Raw genomic sequence first — 18793 nt, 5'->3', positions numbered from 1 at the left:
GAAGTGCGGTTATTCTCTTTGTAAAGAGTCAACATTAAGATGTTTCAATCTGCTATTGTTATGAGTGATAATATCTTATGCTATATTTATTGTATAGTTTACAAGTTCCCAAAAACTCTAAAATAGTTTGCAAGAGCTATTGTGAATTTGATTGAATCCAAGTGAAACATTGCAAACTTTTGTAAAACATTTTTCGAGTGAGATGTTAGATGTATTTGATCTTGAATCAGCAATTTCTCACATCGCATTAGTCTGAGGGCTTTCATAAGGTCTTTTTTTCTAAGTGCTTGGCTTATGGTGCCCTTGAAGCTTAACTAGGTTATTGGAACTCACCAACAACCATATTTCTACTAATGAATACAATTTTCTTCCTGTTGTCACCTCGATAGAGCGTTTAGAAATATGTCTCACAAGAGGAAACTTTCTCCAAATCAGTAGAATAGCAATTCACCTTGTAAGATCAACTATGAGGTAAAAATATGAAAGACATTAACTTCAACATTTTAGAGAAACTATATATGTTATGGAAAGAAGAGTTCGTCATTGAATCTTATAAAAGAGTGAGTTCAATTCCAGGAAGGTAAATTAACCTTTGTATGGAAAGGAAATTGCCACCGTATACTCATTATTTGCCACTACATACTCATTTACAAGTCTCTATGGATGAAAAAAATGAAGGCTATCTTGAAAAAGGAATATTGTTACAAGCACATGCCTATAAAGGTAGGTAGGCATCTACATAACCCACAAATGTATTAAGTATATTATCGTGACTACAAACATAATATTGAGGAGTATCACCACCTCAAAAGTTTTGTCAAGAAGTTGATCAAGGCTAGGAAGCCAAAAGGAGTTTGTAGCCTTGGGGGAAATGACCTATATAAAAGGAAAAGTAATAGCCAAAGAAGCCCAGAATCAAATAGCTCACTCTCAAAAGATCCATATTGCATGAGTGGTTTTTGCCGTACTTGATGAGGATGGAGTCGAGGAATCCTGTCAAGCTAGCCTCTAACAACTCTGCTCAAGAGAAATGTACATAGCAAATTCATCTCAGCCTCAAGGTACTTTCCAAGTACCCATCATTCTTATAAAAAAGATTCATCCACCAAGAGGAACATTTATAATGATACAATAGTGTTCACGATGCTAATCACTAACAGCTAAATTGGTGGCATATTTTTAATCCAGGCTTAGATAGATTAATAGCCAAATACGAACAATCTAGTGCAAAAAGTTAATTTTAAGCTGTCAAGTAGATACTACATATGCACCATCAAAGTGAAAATCACCTAATATACATCCCCTTACTTGTTATACTATAGAAGAGTTTGCTCAATGACCTCACCTCAGGTCACTTTGTCATCCCTAGTCACCTCATTGAATAAAAGTTTGTTCGCTCCGAAGGTGAGTTGACCTTAGGGTGAACTCTAGGTTTGGGCTAGATAAGTTGAGAGATGCGACATGATAAGGTGCATAAAGGATTAAAAAGGCAATGTAGCACAGTCTGAGCTGGAGATAATGTTATTTATATGTTGATGTTAGAAAATGATAAGTGGAAGTAGCTAAAAATTCTTAGAGATCCAAATATAATCATCAAATGTGTCTATTTTATAGAAACAATTTTCATACATATAAGGGGGAATTAATGTAAAGAGGAGGACATGCCATTAAACCATTACATAAAGAAATAAAATAACACCCATTTCCACTCCTTTTCTCTAGCTTACTCTTTTTTACTTTCTCAGGTTTCTTTATGAGGTGCAAATCAATGAAAAATTTAAGATTCAAAATTCTTAAAGTTAAGGTGAGTGTAAATCATGTCATAGACAAAATATGAGCTATATAAGAGTAAAATAGATTCATAAAGAAACGATAAACAACATGGATTGTACTGAAGAATCCATCTTTTAACAAAATAACAAGCTGAATGTATATATGATGATCATGATTAGAGAAACCTTAGCATTAAATGAAGGAGATCAACCATTTCCACTTGACCAGTCACCCCGACGTGGCAATGAAGAGAACTCACTATTATATTTGAGAACCCCTTCACCTGCTTTAGTAGATCAGAATGACACGTACTATCCACATAGCGTTGACTCAACCATATCTGAGTATGAGAGAATAAGGAGGGTCAGAACCTCTCAACCATATCAATTAGGGGAAGCCTTTTCCAGATAGATCACCAAAGCTCAATCACCTGAGTGCTTCAAGATTCCAACCTTAAAGTCTTGTTGACGGATAATTAGATCCTTAAGATCACATCACCTTTTTTTAATCTATCATTTTCCTATTAATGCTAAAAAATGCCCTTAAGTGTGATGTGCATAAAATGTGTGAACTTTATAAATTATTTTTTCCCTTTATTGTGTCATTCCTATGCTTTTTATGGGGGTATTTATTGTGTTATGTGTTACATACAGGTTGAAAACTCCAAAATTTACTAAAAAAATAGAGTAGCAGGAAAGTAGGCATTAAGGTATAGAAGTGCCTCACCCAGCCCAAGCATTGACTCTCCCCAACCTGAAAGTGCCTTTCTCGACCCAAGAGCTGCCTCACCAGTTTAAAAGGGGGTGCCCAGAATAACCACTACCTCGCCCATACTGATGAGGAGGAGCCTGAACTGATTTTCCTTACACCAATAGAGATTGAATGAGAAGAAATCTAACCTTAAGTGGGAAACTCAGTGTTCAATAACATATTTTGATTGTTTCTATAATTCAAAGATATTTTAAGTAATGAGAAATGTTAAATATGATCGATTTCAAAGAAAAGAGTATTTCTATGCCATTTTTACTTAGTATGTGAGGAGAAGAGTGTTGAGATGTGTGTGTGTTTGTGTAAGTATATAGAGCTTGTAAAAGTGTTATTTTTCTCTCTTCTAAGTGTATGGAATTGAATCAAAGTGGAGTTTTATTGTAACAAAAAGATTTGAAGTGGAGCAAGAGTAGATTCATTCCTGATTTGATTATATTTCACTGTATAAACTTTAACTTTGGATTTCAATGTAAATTTATATGTTTTCTTCAAATATGTTTAAGAACTAAGTGTTACATGTTTCTTTAGTTTGCATCTGTGATTAATCATTTTTTTCATGAATTTTGTTTGAGATTTCCCTTGAATAATTACATGTTGTTGTATTATCCTTTTGATCTTCTTTTACTTTCAATCTTGTCAATTGGAATGCAAACACTTTGTGGTCTAGGACTGTTGATCATATGCTAGAAGCACAAATAAGATAAGACACAATAACTTAGTGGAATATAATACTAGTAATAGTAGATTGCAAACTAATTAGAGGATAAGAGGATTCCTGAGAAACATTGCATGGTTAAGACAAGTTAAATGTGATATAAGTTTCGTCTGCTTCTTGTTACCTTAGAAGAGCCTAAAGAGGATTTTTTCATGGTTGATAACATTAATATAGAATTTAATTGGAAGAATATTATAGATTCACACAATATAAATCAAAGGAGCATGATTTACACTTGTTATAAACACCCTACTCTCATGACACATTAAAACATTTACAAAAAATTGAATTTTGAAGCTAGACATAAAATTATTAAACTAAGACTTTCATCTTCTTTAAAAATTAATAAGTTTTCTATGAGATCGATACACATGCTCAAAAGTTCATATACAACTTGATCAACACGAATACTTGCATGGTTGACACATGTTTCATAACATCATATTTTTGGCATCATTGTCGGGAAACGAAATTAAATTTCTATTTTAGGAGAATTTTAGTTGAACTTTGAGGATTAGATTTGAAACAAGTAGTGTTGTTGTTTTGACTATTATGTGTTATAAAACCAAAAAAAATTTGTGCATTGTGATTTTTTTTCCTTCACATGTTCATGTTTTACTTTATTTTCTTGAATTGTGTGTTTTTTTTTAATTAATTTAGGTTCATTTGCTTATTAGTCCTAACTGTGCTTATGCAAGGTTGCAACTCTAACTTACTGTCATTTGACCTTAAATTTGAAAAGAACGGCCAATAGAATTAGAAAAATCACAAAACTTAAAATGACTTTAGAAGAGTTGAAAATTTCTCAGGAAAAAAAATATTCACCTTTAACCACTCAAGGATTTTACTAACCCATTGGTAGATGAAATACGCTAGAGCATTAATAACCCTACCATCTAGGCCAACATCTTTGAGCTTAATCTTGTTATAATTCAGATGATTCAAAATAAACAGTTTGGGGATCCCCTAGTAAAACCCTAACCTTCACATATACAGCTTCATGGAATTTTGTGCAACTTTTAAATACATTGGTGTCTCTGATGATGTTGTTAGACTTAGGCTATTTTTATTCTCCCATATGTGATTTATATATAGCTCTATATACCCATAGAGCATCATTTAATTTCATATCTACAATATTTCTTATTAAGATGCATCTCACACTAAGATCCACTATTACTGTATCTTTTAGGATGTTGGATCAAAATATGTCTGGTGTGTCGTTTCCAAGGAATGAAGCGTTGGATCAAAGGAAAGGGATTGAGAGAGGGAGAGAAAAAGAAGAGGAGATGAAAACTTCTCCCCGGCGGGGGGAAAAAGGTGTGCTCTCAGGCTTGTGAACCTATTTTTTCATAAAATTAGAGGTTACAAATGAGGGGTGCCCCCAAAGAAGTCCCATTTTTACAACATGAATCCCTTCTAGTATAGAAGATCGAAGGGGTAAAATGTATAAAAAATACAAGAGAAAAGCAAATGACATCTAAGGGTCTGTTTGGGACAGCTGCAGCTTATTGAATAATCTACTGATATAAGTTAGGTGCGGTGACTATTATAAATTTTTATTTTTTCTTAAAGTCAGAATGCTGCCACAAAGTTGCCATCACATCTAGATAGGTGCAGTGTGAAAACACTGTTTTCGGCGTTTTGAAAACGCAAAAGCCGTCAAAACACAGTTTACCCAAACATATCAGGTGCGTTTTCAGAACGCCACCGCACCAAATAAGCTTTCCCAAACGGACCCTTAGTCATTTTTATTCTGACCGTTTGATTGTGTCTCGAGATTGATGCGGACCTTCATGTTCATATTTGTCGACCGACTGAAGTGAGGTGGCCGAAGAAGAGAGCTTAGTCGACCGACTGAAATGAGGTAACCTACTACTGGATTGTCCCAGGATTTATGGAGACTGTTTTTAAATGTACTATATATATATATATATATATATATACACACACACACACACACACACATAATAAATTAATATTAATGATATTCATAAATAACTTAAAGATTAGAATATTATATACCCTTAAATGCCTTTCTACTCTATTAAAATCAACCTTGTAAACAATCCCCATCATTTTTGGTCATAGAAAAGAAAACCCCATAGAATCCCTAGGTTACTCTCTTATCATCGCATTCGCTGCCGATCTTTTCTGCCCCATTGTCCTGCCACCCATTCGGCTTCGTATATGGCACAAGGCGGCGAATCTTCCTCGAACTCATCCGGTTCCTCTGGCGACGACCATAACACTACAACTCCTGCTACTGACCCGCCGTCGATCGGTGCAGTCACCCACAAAATCCACGAGTCGCTCTCGTTGACGAAGCGGCACCGGTTCTGGGAAACTCAACCCGTTGGTCAATTCAAAGATCTCGGTGATTCCTCCATTCCCGAAGGACCGATTGAGCTCCCTACCCCGGTGTCGGAAGTAAAAAAGGAACCATACAATCTCCCCTCCCTTTACGAATGGACGACATGCGACATCGAAGACGACGCCACAGCCACCGAGGTTTACAACCTCCTTACCAACAACTACGTCGAGGACGACGAGAACATGTTCCGATTTAACTACTCCAAGGAATTCCTCAACTGGGCTCTCCGCCCTCCGGGTCACTTCGCGTCATGGCACATCGGCGTACGCGTCAAAGCCAACAAAAAGCTTGTTGCTTTCATCACCGGCGTCCCCGCGAGGATCCGCGTGCGCAACGATGTGGTTTTGATGGCGGAGGTAAACTTCCTCTGCGTTCATAAGAAGCTGAGGTCCAAGCGGCTTGCGCCTGTACTTATTAAGGAGGTTACACGAAGAATCCATTTAGAAGATATCTGGCAAGCAGCTTATACTGCCGGTGTTGTCCTTCCGACGCCGATTGCAACCTGCCAGTATTGGCACCGATCGCTTAATCCTAAGAAGCTCATCGATGTGGGTTTCTCTAGGCTTGGGGCGAGGATGACCATGAGCCGTACAATTAGGCTGTTCAAGCTGCCGGCATCACCTGTTACCCCTGGGTTCAGAAAGATGGAGCTCCGTGACGTTCCAGCAGTGATGAGACTGCTGAGGGATTACTTGTCTCGGTTTGCTGTTGCACCTAGTTTTGATGAGATGGATGTGGAGCATTGGCTTCTTCCCAGGGAGGATGTGGTGGATTGCTACTTGGTAGAGAGCCCTGAGAATCATGAGATAACTGATATTTGTAGCTTCTACACTCTGCCATCTTTGATACTTAACAACTCTAACTACTCAACCTTGAAGGCCGCTTACTCATTCTATAATGTGGCAACAAAGACTCCTTTGCTGCAGTTGATGAATGACGCCCTTATAGTGGCTAGGCAAAAGGACTATGATGTGTTCAATGCGCTGGATGTCATGGAGAACGAGTCCTTTCTTAAGGATCTGAAGTTTGGGCCAGGAGATGGAATGCTACATTATTACTTGTACAACTATCGACTTAGACATGCTCTAAAGCCTTCAGAACTTGGTCTAGTCCTCTTATAGCCTTTGATCATCATGCTTTTAAGTTTGAAGGTATGGTTCTGTTCTCATTTTCAAAAGCTTATGATTTCAATGTCCGTGTCATTGGATGGCATTGGTCTTATTTAAGATCAAGTCTTTTTTGGGTTCAGGATGGTAGGGTATCACACTAATCGATTTACTGGATTTTGTCATATGTTTGGTGAGATTGATGCAGGAATTGAGTGCTATTTATGTAAATCTTCCTTATTATTTTTCTCTTGAATTTAATGCTATCAAATGCTGGCGGGTGATAATCATTGAAATCTCTATTTCTTAAGATTGTTTAGTTGTTGGGTTTGATTGCAACTTAAATTGGCTAATCACGGAGGTTTAGTTTTTTTTCTATATATTAATTAGCGGAAACAGTGTCTTCTAATAGTTTGGTGGATGTGGAGATTAATACTTATCTATAATCTCATGCATATTTAGTTGTAAGTTCTGGACTGTCTTTGGTTGTTTAGGTGATGCAAATATTCATTCTGGTGTTTTAAGTTGCAATGCATGGATCCATAAGCTCAACTTTTGACATATTTCAGACCAAGTATGAGCTTCTCGGTAGAAAAGAACGTATCATATGTACAGAAGTTTAGTTATTTATTACCTATTTGTAAGGCTGTATTTCTATTACTAAGCCCAGATAAACCTTTCAATTCAAAATCTCCCAAAATCTATCAAAATTTAATTGTGCCTATGTGTTGCTTTTAATAAAAAACATTTTTTGGATTGCTTTCAGTACCAGGCGGAAGCTTTGCATCCATTCCCCCCTCTTAAATTTCAGATATTCCCTTTTGCCCCATCACTTGAAATTCTTATTCTACCGTTCCTTAAAAACACAATCAACTTTGGTTGATATTACCAAGAATGCTTGAAGGACCATTGTGCAACGCCAGCTTGTGTTTTGTACTGCTGACACGTTTTGCCCCCTTCTTTTTCCTTTAATATTCACCTGTAATTCTTATTTCTACAGCTCTATGGATCTCTCTTCCTAGCAAACATTGTTGGTATGAAAAGGGCAATCATGCAAATGCAAATATGTACCAAGAAAAAAAAATTGCTAACTATAATCTATGCCTGTGACAGTTTCAGATTTTACTTTTTTGAGATTAAGTGATGATTTATTACAATTAAGAAGGATGACAAACTTATACTTATATGATGAATTATTCTATTACAAGAAGTTGTTTTATAAATTCCTGATAAAAAGTGTAAAAAATTCAAGTCGCAGATCAACGATCTGCGTTAGACATGAAAAATTAAAACAGATGAAAATTAATCAATGAATTATTTCCTGATAAGCGTGTGTTACTTTGAGTTTTCAAAATATGCATTGATATGCTGATATTTTAAATTTTCTGTTTAGTGACTAGTTATCTTTTGGTTTTATCATAATTTAAAAAAAATCATGCATAATACCAATTTTTTTTTGTTTTTAGGATGAATCGTATTTGTTTAAATATGAGGATCCAATCATTAAGATGTTATAATTTAATCTAAATATACATATCAACTTATTAAGTATATTTAATAGTCACGTAACATATTTTACATTTTATACTTAAATATGGTCACGTATTTGTACATTTTTTGTCACGTATTTGAATGTTCATGCTTGGCTTGTTTACATTTTATACTTAAATATGGTCAAGTATCATAATTACATTTTACTAATTAAATATTTTTTTTACATTTTAAATTAAATTATAATACGTGACTATAAATTAAATTATAAATATATTTACCTGGCATGCATCTTTAATAAAATGTAAAAAAATATTTATTTTTTGTTTCACTTATTATTAATTTTAATTTAAAATAGAATAGAAAATTCTTATTATTATCATGCATAAGAAAAACAAAAGAAAAAATAAGGAAAAAAAAATTCATTCATGTCATCTTCATCATTGCATAAAAAGAAAAATAAAGAAATTTCTTGCTGCTATATCAATTCCTTTCAATTGATTATAGTTTTGTTCATTATGATTAGGCCCACTTATATATTGAAAGATTAATGCTTAAACACCTATTAAATAAACTTGTGCAATCTGCTTGGATTGTGTAGCAACTTTTTGTTTCAATGATTATGATAATACATGTTTGAAGTTGAGTTATTATGATATGATTAGAGTTTTATTTTGTGTTATTATTAATGTTTATAGTTATAATTTGTGTTATTACTAACATCTATGTTGCATGAGATTTTAGGGTAGCAGGTTTAGGAGGACATTTAGTTACAAATTTACTTTTTTTTTATTTGTTCTATTATTATTATTATTCTATAATGACTGCATTTTGATGTTTTGCAATTTTTATGCTTAGGTAATTTGTTTTGAAAAATATAATATTAGGATTGCATGTCACTAGTTCACATGTTAGTGCTATATATAAAAAATGAAAGCACACCCAACTTATTTTTTTCATTGGAGTAGCGACCGATCATTTGGCTCATCATGCTGGACATGGATAGGTGATAAGCCAGCTTCTAGCCTTATTAATGCACATCATGTCATGATTTTGTGAGTCTGCATTTAGTATAGGTTTAATTTTAGGACATCACACACATGCTTTTTTCTTCATCTAGCTAGCACTAGGGTGCGTTTTCCACTCTTCCATTTGGTAGCCTCTCATTTAGATATGTGATTAGGTTGGTTAATGCCATTCTTGATCTGACAAGATGCAAGTCTAACATTTTGAGTCTAATGATCATTGGCGTGGTTATATTGTAAATTCTAATACCCAAGATTCTTCTACAATTTAGAAGATTCCAAAACCTTAGGGTCTAAAGCCTCTCTCGGGCTTCTCCATTCTTGTGAATGTGGAGTATAAGTCTCATATATCAGCCTAAGATTAGGTTCCGCTTACGCTTCCAGATTTGCTAGATCCCCTTGGACGACACAACTCATAGTTGATAACATGGATAATCTAAAAAATTCTGACCATTTTCTTGGCAAAGTAGACTAAAAACTATAATGATTTGGAATGATGGACAGACATAGGATCTTGATCAGGGCCATCCTCCTAACCCTTAGATTAATACTTAAGGTTAGTCTGTCTATTTCTTAGGTTAGAGCTTGTTCTTTAGGTCAATCTATCTGCTTAGGAAAAATATAACTTTTCATAGAATATTCATCCTTTTCTTAGGTCAGTCGACTTGTTTTTTCTTCTTGCTTCCTGTTCTGTTGTCATAGACTATTTTTGTACGATAATCTTTTTTCATTGGTTGTCTTCTCCTAGGGCCATCCCTCATTTTCTTACTCTACTTTGTTCTCATGAGGGTTATAGAGTATTTAGTTATAGTTCTAGGCTTTTTTTAATGATCCAGACTTCATCTAATGTTCCAGAATATAATTCCTATGATCTATGAGGTTATCTTTCTTGGCTTTCAGTCTCTTGAGCTTCATTATACCAAGATTATATTATTAAAAATTAAAGAAAAATGCTTCTTATAGGAAGAATTTTGTTTTTGTATTCAGTACATAGATTATTTTGATCACAATCCTATGACTATGTTCCCTTCATCCTAAAATCTCACCTATACCCTCACTTCCAATAAATCTTTGTTCATCACCAAATGAACCCTAGCAAGCCTTAAAATTTCTCCATCCCCACCTACATTAAAGATTGCCCATTTAAATGTGCTTCAATGCTCATGGATTATGACTTATATTTACTTTGAGTCATTATATTCCTCATTGAATGAGAGTGATTATCATCAAATAAACGAAAGTTAAAACACATGCAAGATGTCTTAATTTAGATTTTTCATAAGCATCACCTGATATATATTTATCAATCTTAAGAAAAATGTTCTTTGTGGAAACTTTAGCCCTAGAATATTTACATTAAGAATATGAGAACATTTTCGGGATCTAAATATCTATCTTGCATATCACTAATATCATGGGTTCATAAGGTCATAAAGAAAATTGATCTTAGTTCAATTATTTACTAGAATTTATTGAAATTATCTAAAGTCACTATTTCACACACACACACAACAATTACAACTAAAATGAAGTTAATGAACAACAAACAAGTTTGTTTGTGGACATAAATAAACAAGCTTAGCCATATCAAACTTGATTGACTATTAATTAAGCTGAGCTTGAATTATTTATCATGTGCGTTAGTTCATTTATAGCCTTGTCTTCTGTCTCTTGATTGGAACATAATACATATTGGGTGATTGAGGACTTGAACTTTAACTTAAAAGATTTGATAGAAAAAAGACAACTTTAGTTAAATGAATTAGATTACATCATATTATAAGCCTATGTGAATGCTGAAGATTTATAAGGAGCAAAGTAAAAGATGGTATGGTCAGAAGCACCAAAAAGTAAAGTTTAAATGTTAGATATATAAATTCATAGAAATTGGGTGATAGGTATGTAAATGCATCAAAAAAAAAAAAAAAAAATCTATTACTTAATTCTAAATTGAAATTATTTCTAGTTAAAGATATTTATAGCCTTCTATAGGGGGTAAAATTATCCCATATGGAGTAATTGATATTTAGGATGGAAAAGATGCCCATTTTGAAATTAATGATAAAATATTAAAGCCTTATTTAAGAGGGCATGTAAACTGATATAAAGTAGCTATCAGCTTGGTTCATTCTAAATAGAATTTGACATATTTAGGTTGAGGATTATAAATTAAGTGTTACTTGAGAGGCAACCTAAGATTTATTTGATATTTTGTTATTTTTGTGTTTTATAGTTTGTCTGAAAAAATGAAACTTAATCAAATTATGTGTTGGAGGTTGAAGCATGTAGGCTTTAATGGTTTAGCGCTACGGCACCGAGTGTTTTGTATTGTTTGTTTTTTGATGTGTAATTTTACATGTATTGTATGCAAAGATAAGTAGCGTCACAACTCGTGCTTTGTAGCAATACAGTACTTGATATGTAGGCTCACATCATATGTTTCTTAACGTTGTGTCGTTGATTTGAGAATCTTTTGTTGTGTTGTACTTACGATATTCGTAATGCGGTTTTGTCTTTTTACAAACTGTAACTTTTTCACTTACAGCGCCGCAATATTACCTCTTTAGCATCGCAGCACCGATCAAGTCAAAGTGCTTTTGGCAACTTTCTGTTAGTATTTAGAATCATCAAAATCCCAAGCATATCAAAACATCGCTCATTCAATGTATTTCAAGAGTTGACTATTTTTTTGATGTAAAATTCAATGAAATTTAGTGTAATTAATGATGCTTTTATGACACTTTTGACTTCTTTTTTACAATTTGACTTGAGGTCCTAGCACCACATCGCTACCTGGGCAATGCCGCAACACTATATGCCTGAAATTTTAGCGCGGCAACCCTATATATTAGCCTAAGTCGATTTCATTTTCATTATGAGAGTGAATAAAAGCAGAGCGTTGACTAAGTGGGGAAATTTCCTTTTGGGTTAGAAAACCATGTTAGATTATTATTATTAAACATGCTGATGTCAATCAAGATTTTAATAAAGAAAAAGAGAATGGATGATCATTTGACTCTAGGGAATTTGTGAGTAGTGACAGAGGGAGAGTTACTCTAAAATTTTAATCCATGTGAACCTTGTTCTTTAGATGGGTTTCCTTAGCCAGGTGATGGAGTAGAAAGTATGAATTGCTAGTATGTGTTGTAAGCACTTTATAAATGTACCTGAAGTAGTTGTGGTGGTTGTGAGAGAATTCTCTATCAACTTTAATGAACATCAGTACTTTAAGGTCTATGTTAGAGGGGAACATACTTTCTTTGATATTGTTACCATTAATAATGCCTATAAATTAAAAGAAATGGATTATGATGATTATACAAATTTTCATAACATGCATCCTAATTTTGAAAGATCTTTAGTTTCTAACTAAGCCAGATTCCCATGTAGTATGGAAGAAGAGCGGAGAAACTATTGAAATTTTCTGCTAAGCTTGATATTATTTTATTTCTTCTAAGCTCTGGTGCATGGTATAAATATCAATGAGATGACTAAGGATCATTCTATTTTGACTAATGCTATCTATAAAAGAATGTCCATATTCATAGAAAAAATCATTCAAATTTCTATATCAAATATGTTGAAAGGTAGCACCATAATCGTTTACTATCTTTGTGCTTAGGTGAGTGTTTTAGGAGGTTCTTTTGAGCAACAATTATTTTCAAGATTTGCATGAATAAGTAGCAAAATTTTATCTTATAAGGGATCATCTTTTGAGCATGGGGAGACTTCCACTACATCTACACCTGCCAGATCTAGATCATCCAAAACCATTATTGAGTAGGTGAATAAGTTGAGCGAGCAGTAGTCTTGCAAAGGATTGGAAATGTGGGGTTGAGAAATGAGCCACAAATTTTATCACTACATAGAGAAGCAACAAATACAGTTTTTTTCTATGTAATTGACTATGGGTCTGTTTGGGGCAGCCACAACTTATTAAAAAGCAGCTGTAAAGCCGCTGAATAATAATTTGATGCTCAAAAAGCTACAGCGACTATTACAAAATTTTTTTTTTTCAAGTTAAACCGCACCTAGAAAGCTGTCTCAACACATATCTAGGAGTGATGAAAAAATGTAGCTTTCAGTGGTAGTTTTTTGAAAAACCTGTCAAAATACAGTTTACCCAAACAAACAAAATTGCAGTGCAATGCCGTATCGCCATCCCCAAACAGACCCTACATCTCAGCATTAGCCCACATGTTTATGAACTACCAGCTCAATGTGGGCCCAACAGATTTTTCTTTCCCGATGCACCCTAATTCCAATCCTATGCAGGACCTAACCCCACACTATAAGAGCAACAAGAAGAAGAAGAACGAAGAATTGGAAGTTCATGTCTTGTCTTTTATTATTTTGTGCTGGTTTTTATTTTTATTTTTGTTGTAGTTAAAAATTGAGCTGAGGCAGAGAGATTGGTCTGAGGAAGTAATATGCATGGGATCTAATTTTTGTTATTTATGCATATTTTTGTATTTTACTTTGTTATAGCTCCTTGACGTTTAGGCTTTGGCGATGCAGTGCAATAGAAAATTTTTTTCCTATTGTGCTTCAAGTAATTATATAATTTAGTGTAACTTGGTTAACTATTTGATTAGCATTATCTTAGAATTAAAAATTTTTAAATTATATTTTATTAAATTAAAAAGCCAATAAAATAATTCTCTAAAAAAAGTGTAAAGAAAAAATAAAAGACAAGAAACAGATGAAAATGAAAGAATAAAATAAAAATAGAAGAAAAAAAAATTTGAGGTTTAGTATTAAAATGAAATATTAATGCTTCATATACATCTATAATTCAATAATCAAATTTCTATGAAATTTAAATTGATTATATTATATTCATAAGAGTGCATCTTAATTATGATTATCTAAATTACTAATGATAAAGTTTATAATAATTGGCGAACTAAAAAATATTAAAGGCAATTAGAAACACTAGAAAGTAGAAAACTAGTTGAAGTGAGAATTTAGGCTATTGGTAGTTATTTATTATTCATGATTAATAATTGATATATATGTGGCTAATTTTTTTTTCTAAAATTATTATTTAATGATAATTAAATTTTAAAATAATTACAATCAAATAAATCAAAGATATGATGATATTATATTTAAATACTTCAGAAAAGGTAATCATTTGACTTTGAGTATATTTTTTAAGAAAAATGAACTAAATAACAATATAAATTTTCTAAATATTAATTTAGTTTATAGTTTATTATGACTAATTATGTGATTTTTTAGAAAAAAATTTACGGGAGAAGATTTGAAATAGAAAAATAGAAAATATTTAGGTTGCGCCTCAAGGCTACATCAATAATGCTGCAATTCTATATTTTAAAAAAAATATATCAAAGAAATTGATAGCATAGAGTCTATGTGGTAAATCACCAATGTCACAGTGCTAGAATATTGGCGCCTCGGTGGCAATTGTACGATTCAACGATGATAGAGAAGCTGAATAAAATGCCCAAAAACCTTAGAGCTCAGTGCTTAAGGCTTGATATCTTGTACCACATGGCCTAGGAAGAGAAGAGTTAAAGATTTAAGTCATAGAGTTTGTTGCCTCAGTGCATATGATGGAGCGCTCTAGTACTAAGAGCTTAAATTAAGCCAAAAAGATAGAAGATATTAGCACCTTAGTACCACATTAAGTTTCATTGCACTAACTTCCTAGTTTCGTAACATGATGGTTTTAACATTCAGTTTCAAAACTATTTAGAGAGGATTTACGTAGTTATTTTAGTACTTGTCAAAAAATTTTTATTGTGGAGTCAAAAAAAGTATACTATGAGTGTTAAGTCAAAGTATATTATAAATGTGAGAGTGTCCGGGTGGAGAGTGAAGTGAGAGTAAATAGAGAAGAGAAAGAGGAGCCCAAAAGAAAAATTGCATTGCAAGGGCAAGGAGCAACATAAATTTGATTTAGGTGATTAGCAAACCTGGTTCTTTCTTTTCTTGAGATATTTTCTCCAATACAGTTTTTAAATGTTTAAGTTTTGTATCTTTTATTTCTTTTCTATGAACGTTAAATAATTGTATTATTTTAGGTTTCTGGTGAACCTAAAATATTTTGTATAATTTTTTTGTTGTTGATGTATGAATAAAATTGGATAGTTTGTTTTGGTATATTCATTCTTAGTTTAGTTTTGTACAAGTCATTTGCATCTTAAATCCCAATTTGAGCTATATGCATTAGAAGGTTGATACTTAAATAATCAGAATGAAACAAATGAATCTTCAAGTATATAAGAATATACTACATGAGATTTATAATTTATTAAAAAATATATTTCTTTTGATATTTAATCAGTTTAGCTATACTTAGTTAGCAAGAGTTATTAGTTTTTCATGTTATTGACGGAGGTTAGAGACACTAATCATAGATTAAGATTTTGCAAACCATAGATTCAAAGTTGTTTCTTTCCATTCTAATTTAACAACATTGTATTGCTTAGGTTTTACAAAATTTATCTGTTCAATTATCATAAAATTCAAGTTATTAGATAAAAATATAGGGTAATATTCTCTCAATATTTAGTTTTTTAAATATTCGTAAGTATATCCTAATAGAAATGCCACTTTACTGATTCCTATAGTATTTGTGCATTATGTGCACTTGCGTATATCATTTCAGCCGGTAAAAAATCTATACTATCAGTGTATTATTTGTTAACATTTTTGCTAAAGTAGATGTAAAATTCTCCTTATCCTAGCTATTAGGTTTCTTCTTCTACGTGCCACCAATTCAAGAGAACTAGATGATAATTGGGTATATAATGCTTCATTGGTGAGCACTCAAAGACTTATCTATCATCATTGTCATTTTCTCCTTTAACTCATTCATTTGCTATGCTACAGATTCTCTTGTGCACATCTTATTGATAGAATGGTCTCTGTTGATTGGTTCAGCTTCATGAACAACTCTTCATCCTGTTATTGACATATTAGTGCTTATCACACCTTTGAGGATATTAGATCCTAAAATGTCCGTGAGTGTACCACCTAAAAAAGACTTATGTAAGAAGGGAAGAAATAGGAAGAAAAAAAGAAACAAAAGGAAGAAGAAAAATCACTTTGAGATTTTTATTACTATCAAATGAGTGATTACAGTGATTTGTTTATGGAATATCATGGGATTAGCCCTCCTAGGATTTCTCTAAGAAGCTCTGTAGAAGCCTTCCCTTTTTGGTGACCATCTCTATTTATAGGCTGAGCTGGAACTAGATATTTTACACAAGAAATAAAAAATACATTATAATTGATTTGAAGTAATAGTACAAAACAAGATAAATGAAGGTGCAACCTATGTACGTCTTAACATGTTCAACCATTTGTTGAGTTGTCAAAGATGATCTATGTAGTTGGGGAAACTCGTCATAGGAGTTATTGTGGAAGTTTGGCCAAGTTGTTTCTCTGAACTAGTTTAAGTTGACAGACCAAATTGATTGACTTAGTTGCCTGAGTCAATTGGTCTGGCGAGGTCACTCTATTGAACTAGCTAATCAAACTAGTTAGTAGACTCACAACTTGACTTGAACTTGATCATTTTATAATTAGGATCACTAAATTGATATGTGGAGACAAATGATAATTATAAGGTTTGTGATGATAATTTTCATGCATGAAAATTTGACTTGAAGAGTTTTACTTAAAAATTATTTCAAACGATTGTCGAACTTGATTGTATGGTATTTATAAGTGATAATAAGTCGCCTACATTTTACGAAGTGAAGACTTGAGCTCCATAATCATCTCTGGAGAGAATGCAATAATCCCATGGTTCAATGATTGAAGCTATTTTTAGAGATATCTTTTAGTTCGGTTAAAATTATTATTTTTTTCTTTGATTTTATTAAGTTAAAAAATTGATTTTCTTAAGTTAGGGTGTTCTTAAGCTCCAGCTCAAGTGAATTTCAGTTAAGCTTAAGCCAAGAAAATATGGTTGACAAAAAATGAGGTCAATAAATGAACCTTCAATATATGTGATGGACTATTCAAAGTACAACACCCATATTGGCATTAAAAGATGAAAATCAATTAAGTCTAAGAGTGAAAAGATTGTTGTTCAACATCAGAGTTTTCATTTCAAGGGATAATCTGAAGATTAAAATTTTGATTTCAATTCAAATGATTATGCAGTTCTTCCCAATTGGGGATCCTGACAACGTACTTGGTTTAAAATTTTGTAGTTTTTGGTTTAAAATTTTGTAGTTTAACAGAGTTTCATTTGCAGTTTTAAGTTTTTGAAGCATTTAGAGTTAGTTTTAAAGTTTTTTATTTTAAAAGTTCAAAATTTTTTGTTTTAAGGTTTTAAAAGTCAATTAATTTAATTTTTGAAAACTCATCAAATGCCGGAACACATTGGGATGAAAAACATAGGGAATCACATTTAAACCAAAAGATGAATAGGGGATTAGATCAGAACAGAAACCCCCTATGGATTTTACATCTAATATGAGAGATAATTAGAAGGGGAAACTCAATTTAGATAACTTGAACACCTTTGGAATGAAAAGCATAGGGACTCAACTTAAAACCAAAAGTTGAATAGGGTGATTAATATTATGTAAATAGACTATGTGGAGTCATATCACACTTGTAACTAAAGGAAACTTAGAGATGATTCAGGGTTGTGGGTCTCCAAGGGGTGTCATGCTGATTTCAATGACTAACACTAACAAGTAAGAGTTGTACTTAGATTTACTCAGTCAAGGCACTAAACACTAAATCAAACATGATAAAACAAGATGAATAACATGATAAAACAAGATGAATGAGCTGGGACAGAGATAAACTCCATTATCATTAATCCGAGTTTCAATGGCTTAACATGGAAATGTTCCTAAGAGGATGATCCCATAACTTGGTTTTCATTAGCCATGGCACTATTCTATTGAATCTGGTATTTCAACATATCAACAAACATGTGAAATTAAGGATGGAGCCCCAAAGGCCATACTACACCACTGAAAAAAAATAATGTATAGAAAGTTCAGTCCACACTAAACATAGACACTGCACTCCTGTTCTTTGATAAAATAATCATGAATTAGAGTAACTCACTGATGTTACACTAGGCTCCTAATCAAATTTCAGTTTTCATTGAGGCCAATTTATTCAATAAACTAATGAACCAAAGATAAGAGAAATATAAGGTTTTTGTTAACTACACTGAGCATGGATATGTTAGGGCACATACCCTTAGTGAGACTTATTAAGTCAAAGCATTAACCTATACAACTAACCAAGATTGACTTGAGGTTATAAACCTGATCACATCGTGATGGTTCCTGAATATGATTCAATATCTCTATGATCTTGCTATCCATAGAATCTTATAGGAGTTTGTTTATAAAAATTGAATGAGATTCATCAACCATGCCTAAGTTGACCTCGATCAACTCATTGACGGTCCAAGAGACACCATCCTCAAGTTCAGGATGGGCATCCTTAACTTAGTTATTATTTTAATTTTAGTAGATGACAAAGTGGGGATCCTATGTTCTTGCTTTGACAACTTTGGGGCATGACACATTTC

At 32.9% G+C, this 18793-nt stretch overlaps 1 protein-coding gene across 1 annotated transcript; it reads left to right on the top strand.

Moving 5' to 3' along the window:
- The first annotated feature begins 5328 nt into the window (after window positions 1-5328).
- Window positions 5329-11900, top strand: LOC110026875 (glycylpeptide N-tetradecanoyltransferase 1-like). The gene is made up of 2 exons (XM_020728066.1): window positions 5329-6781; window positions 11798-11900. Exon 1 carries the CDS (start codon window positions 5447-5449, stop codon window positions 6749-6751), a length of 1305 nt encoding a protein of 434 aa, XP_020583725.1. The 5' UTR covers window positions 5329-5446; the 3' UTR covers window positions 6752-6781; window positions 11798-11900.
- Window positions 11901-18793: the final 6893 nt, after the last annotated feature.

This window comes from Phalaenopsis equestris, unplaced genomic scaffold (genome assembly GCF_001263595.1).
Source record: "Phalaenopsis equestris unplaced genomic scaffold, ASM126359v1 Scaffold000402, whole genome shotgun sequence".
NCBI classification, from domain to species: Eukaryota; Viridiplantae; Streptophyta; class Magnoliopsida; order Asparagales; family Orchidaceae; genus Phalaenopsis; species Phalaenopsis equestris.
This window is presented reverse-complemented; position numbering and strand designations above follow the sequence as displayed.

Excerpts from the sequence above, each read along its gene's own strand:
- LOC110026875 (XM_020728066.1), top strand. The coding sequence starts at position 5,447 with ATGGCACAAGGCGGCGAATCTTCCTCGAACTCATCCGGTTCCTCTGGC.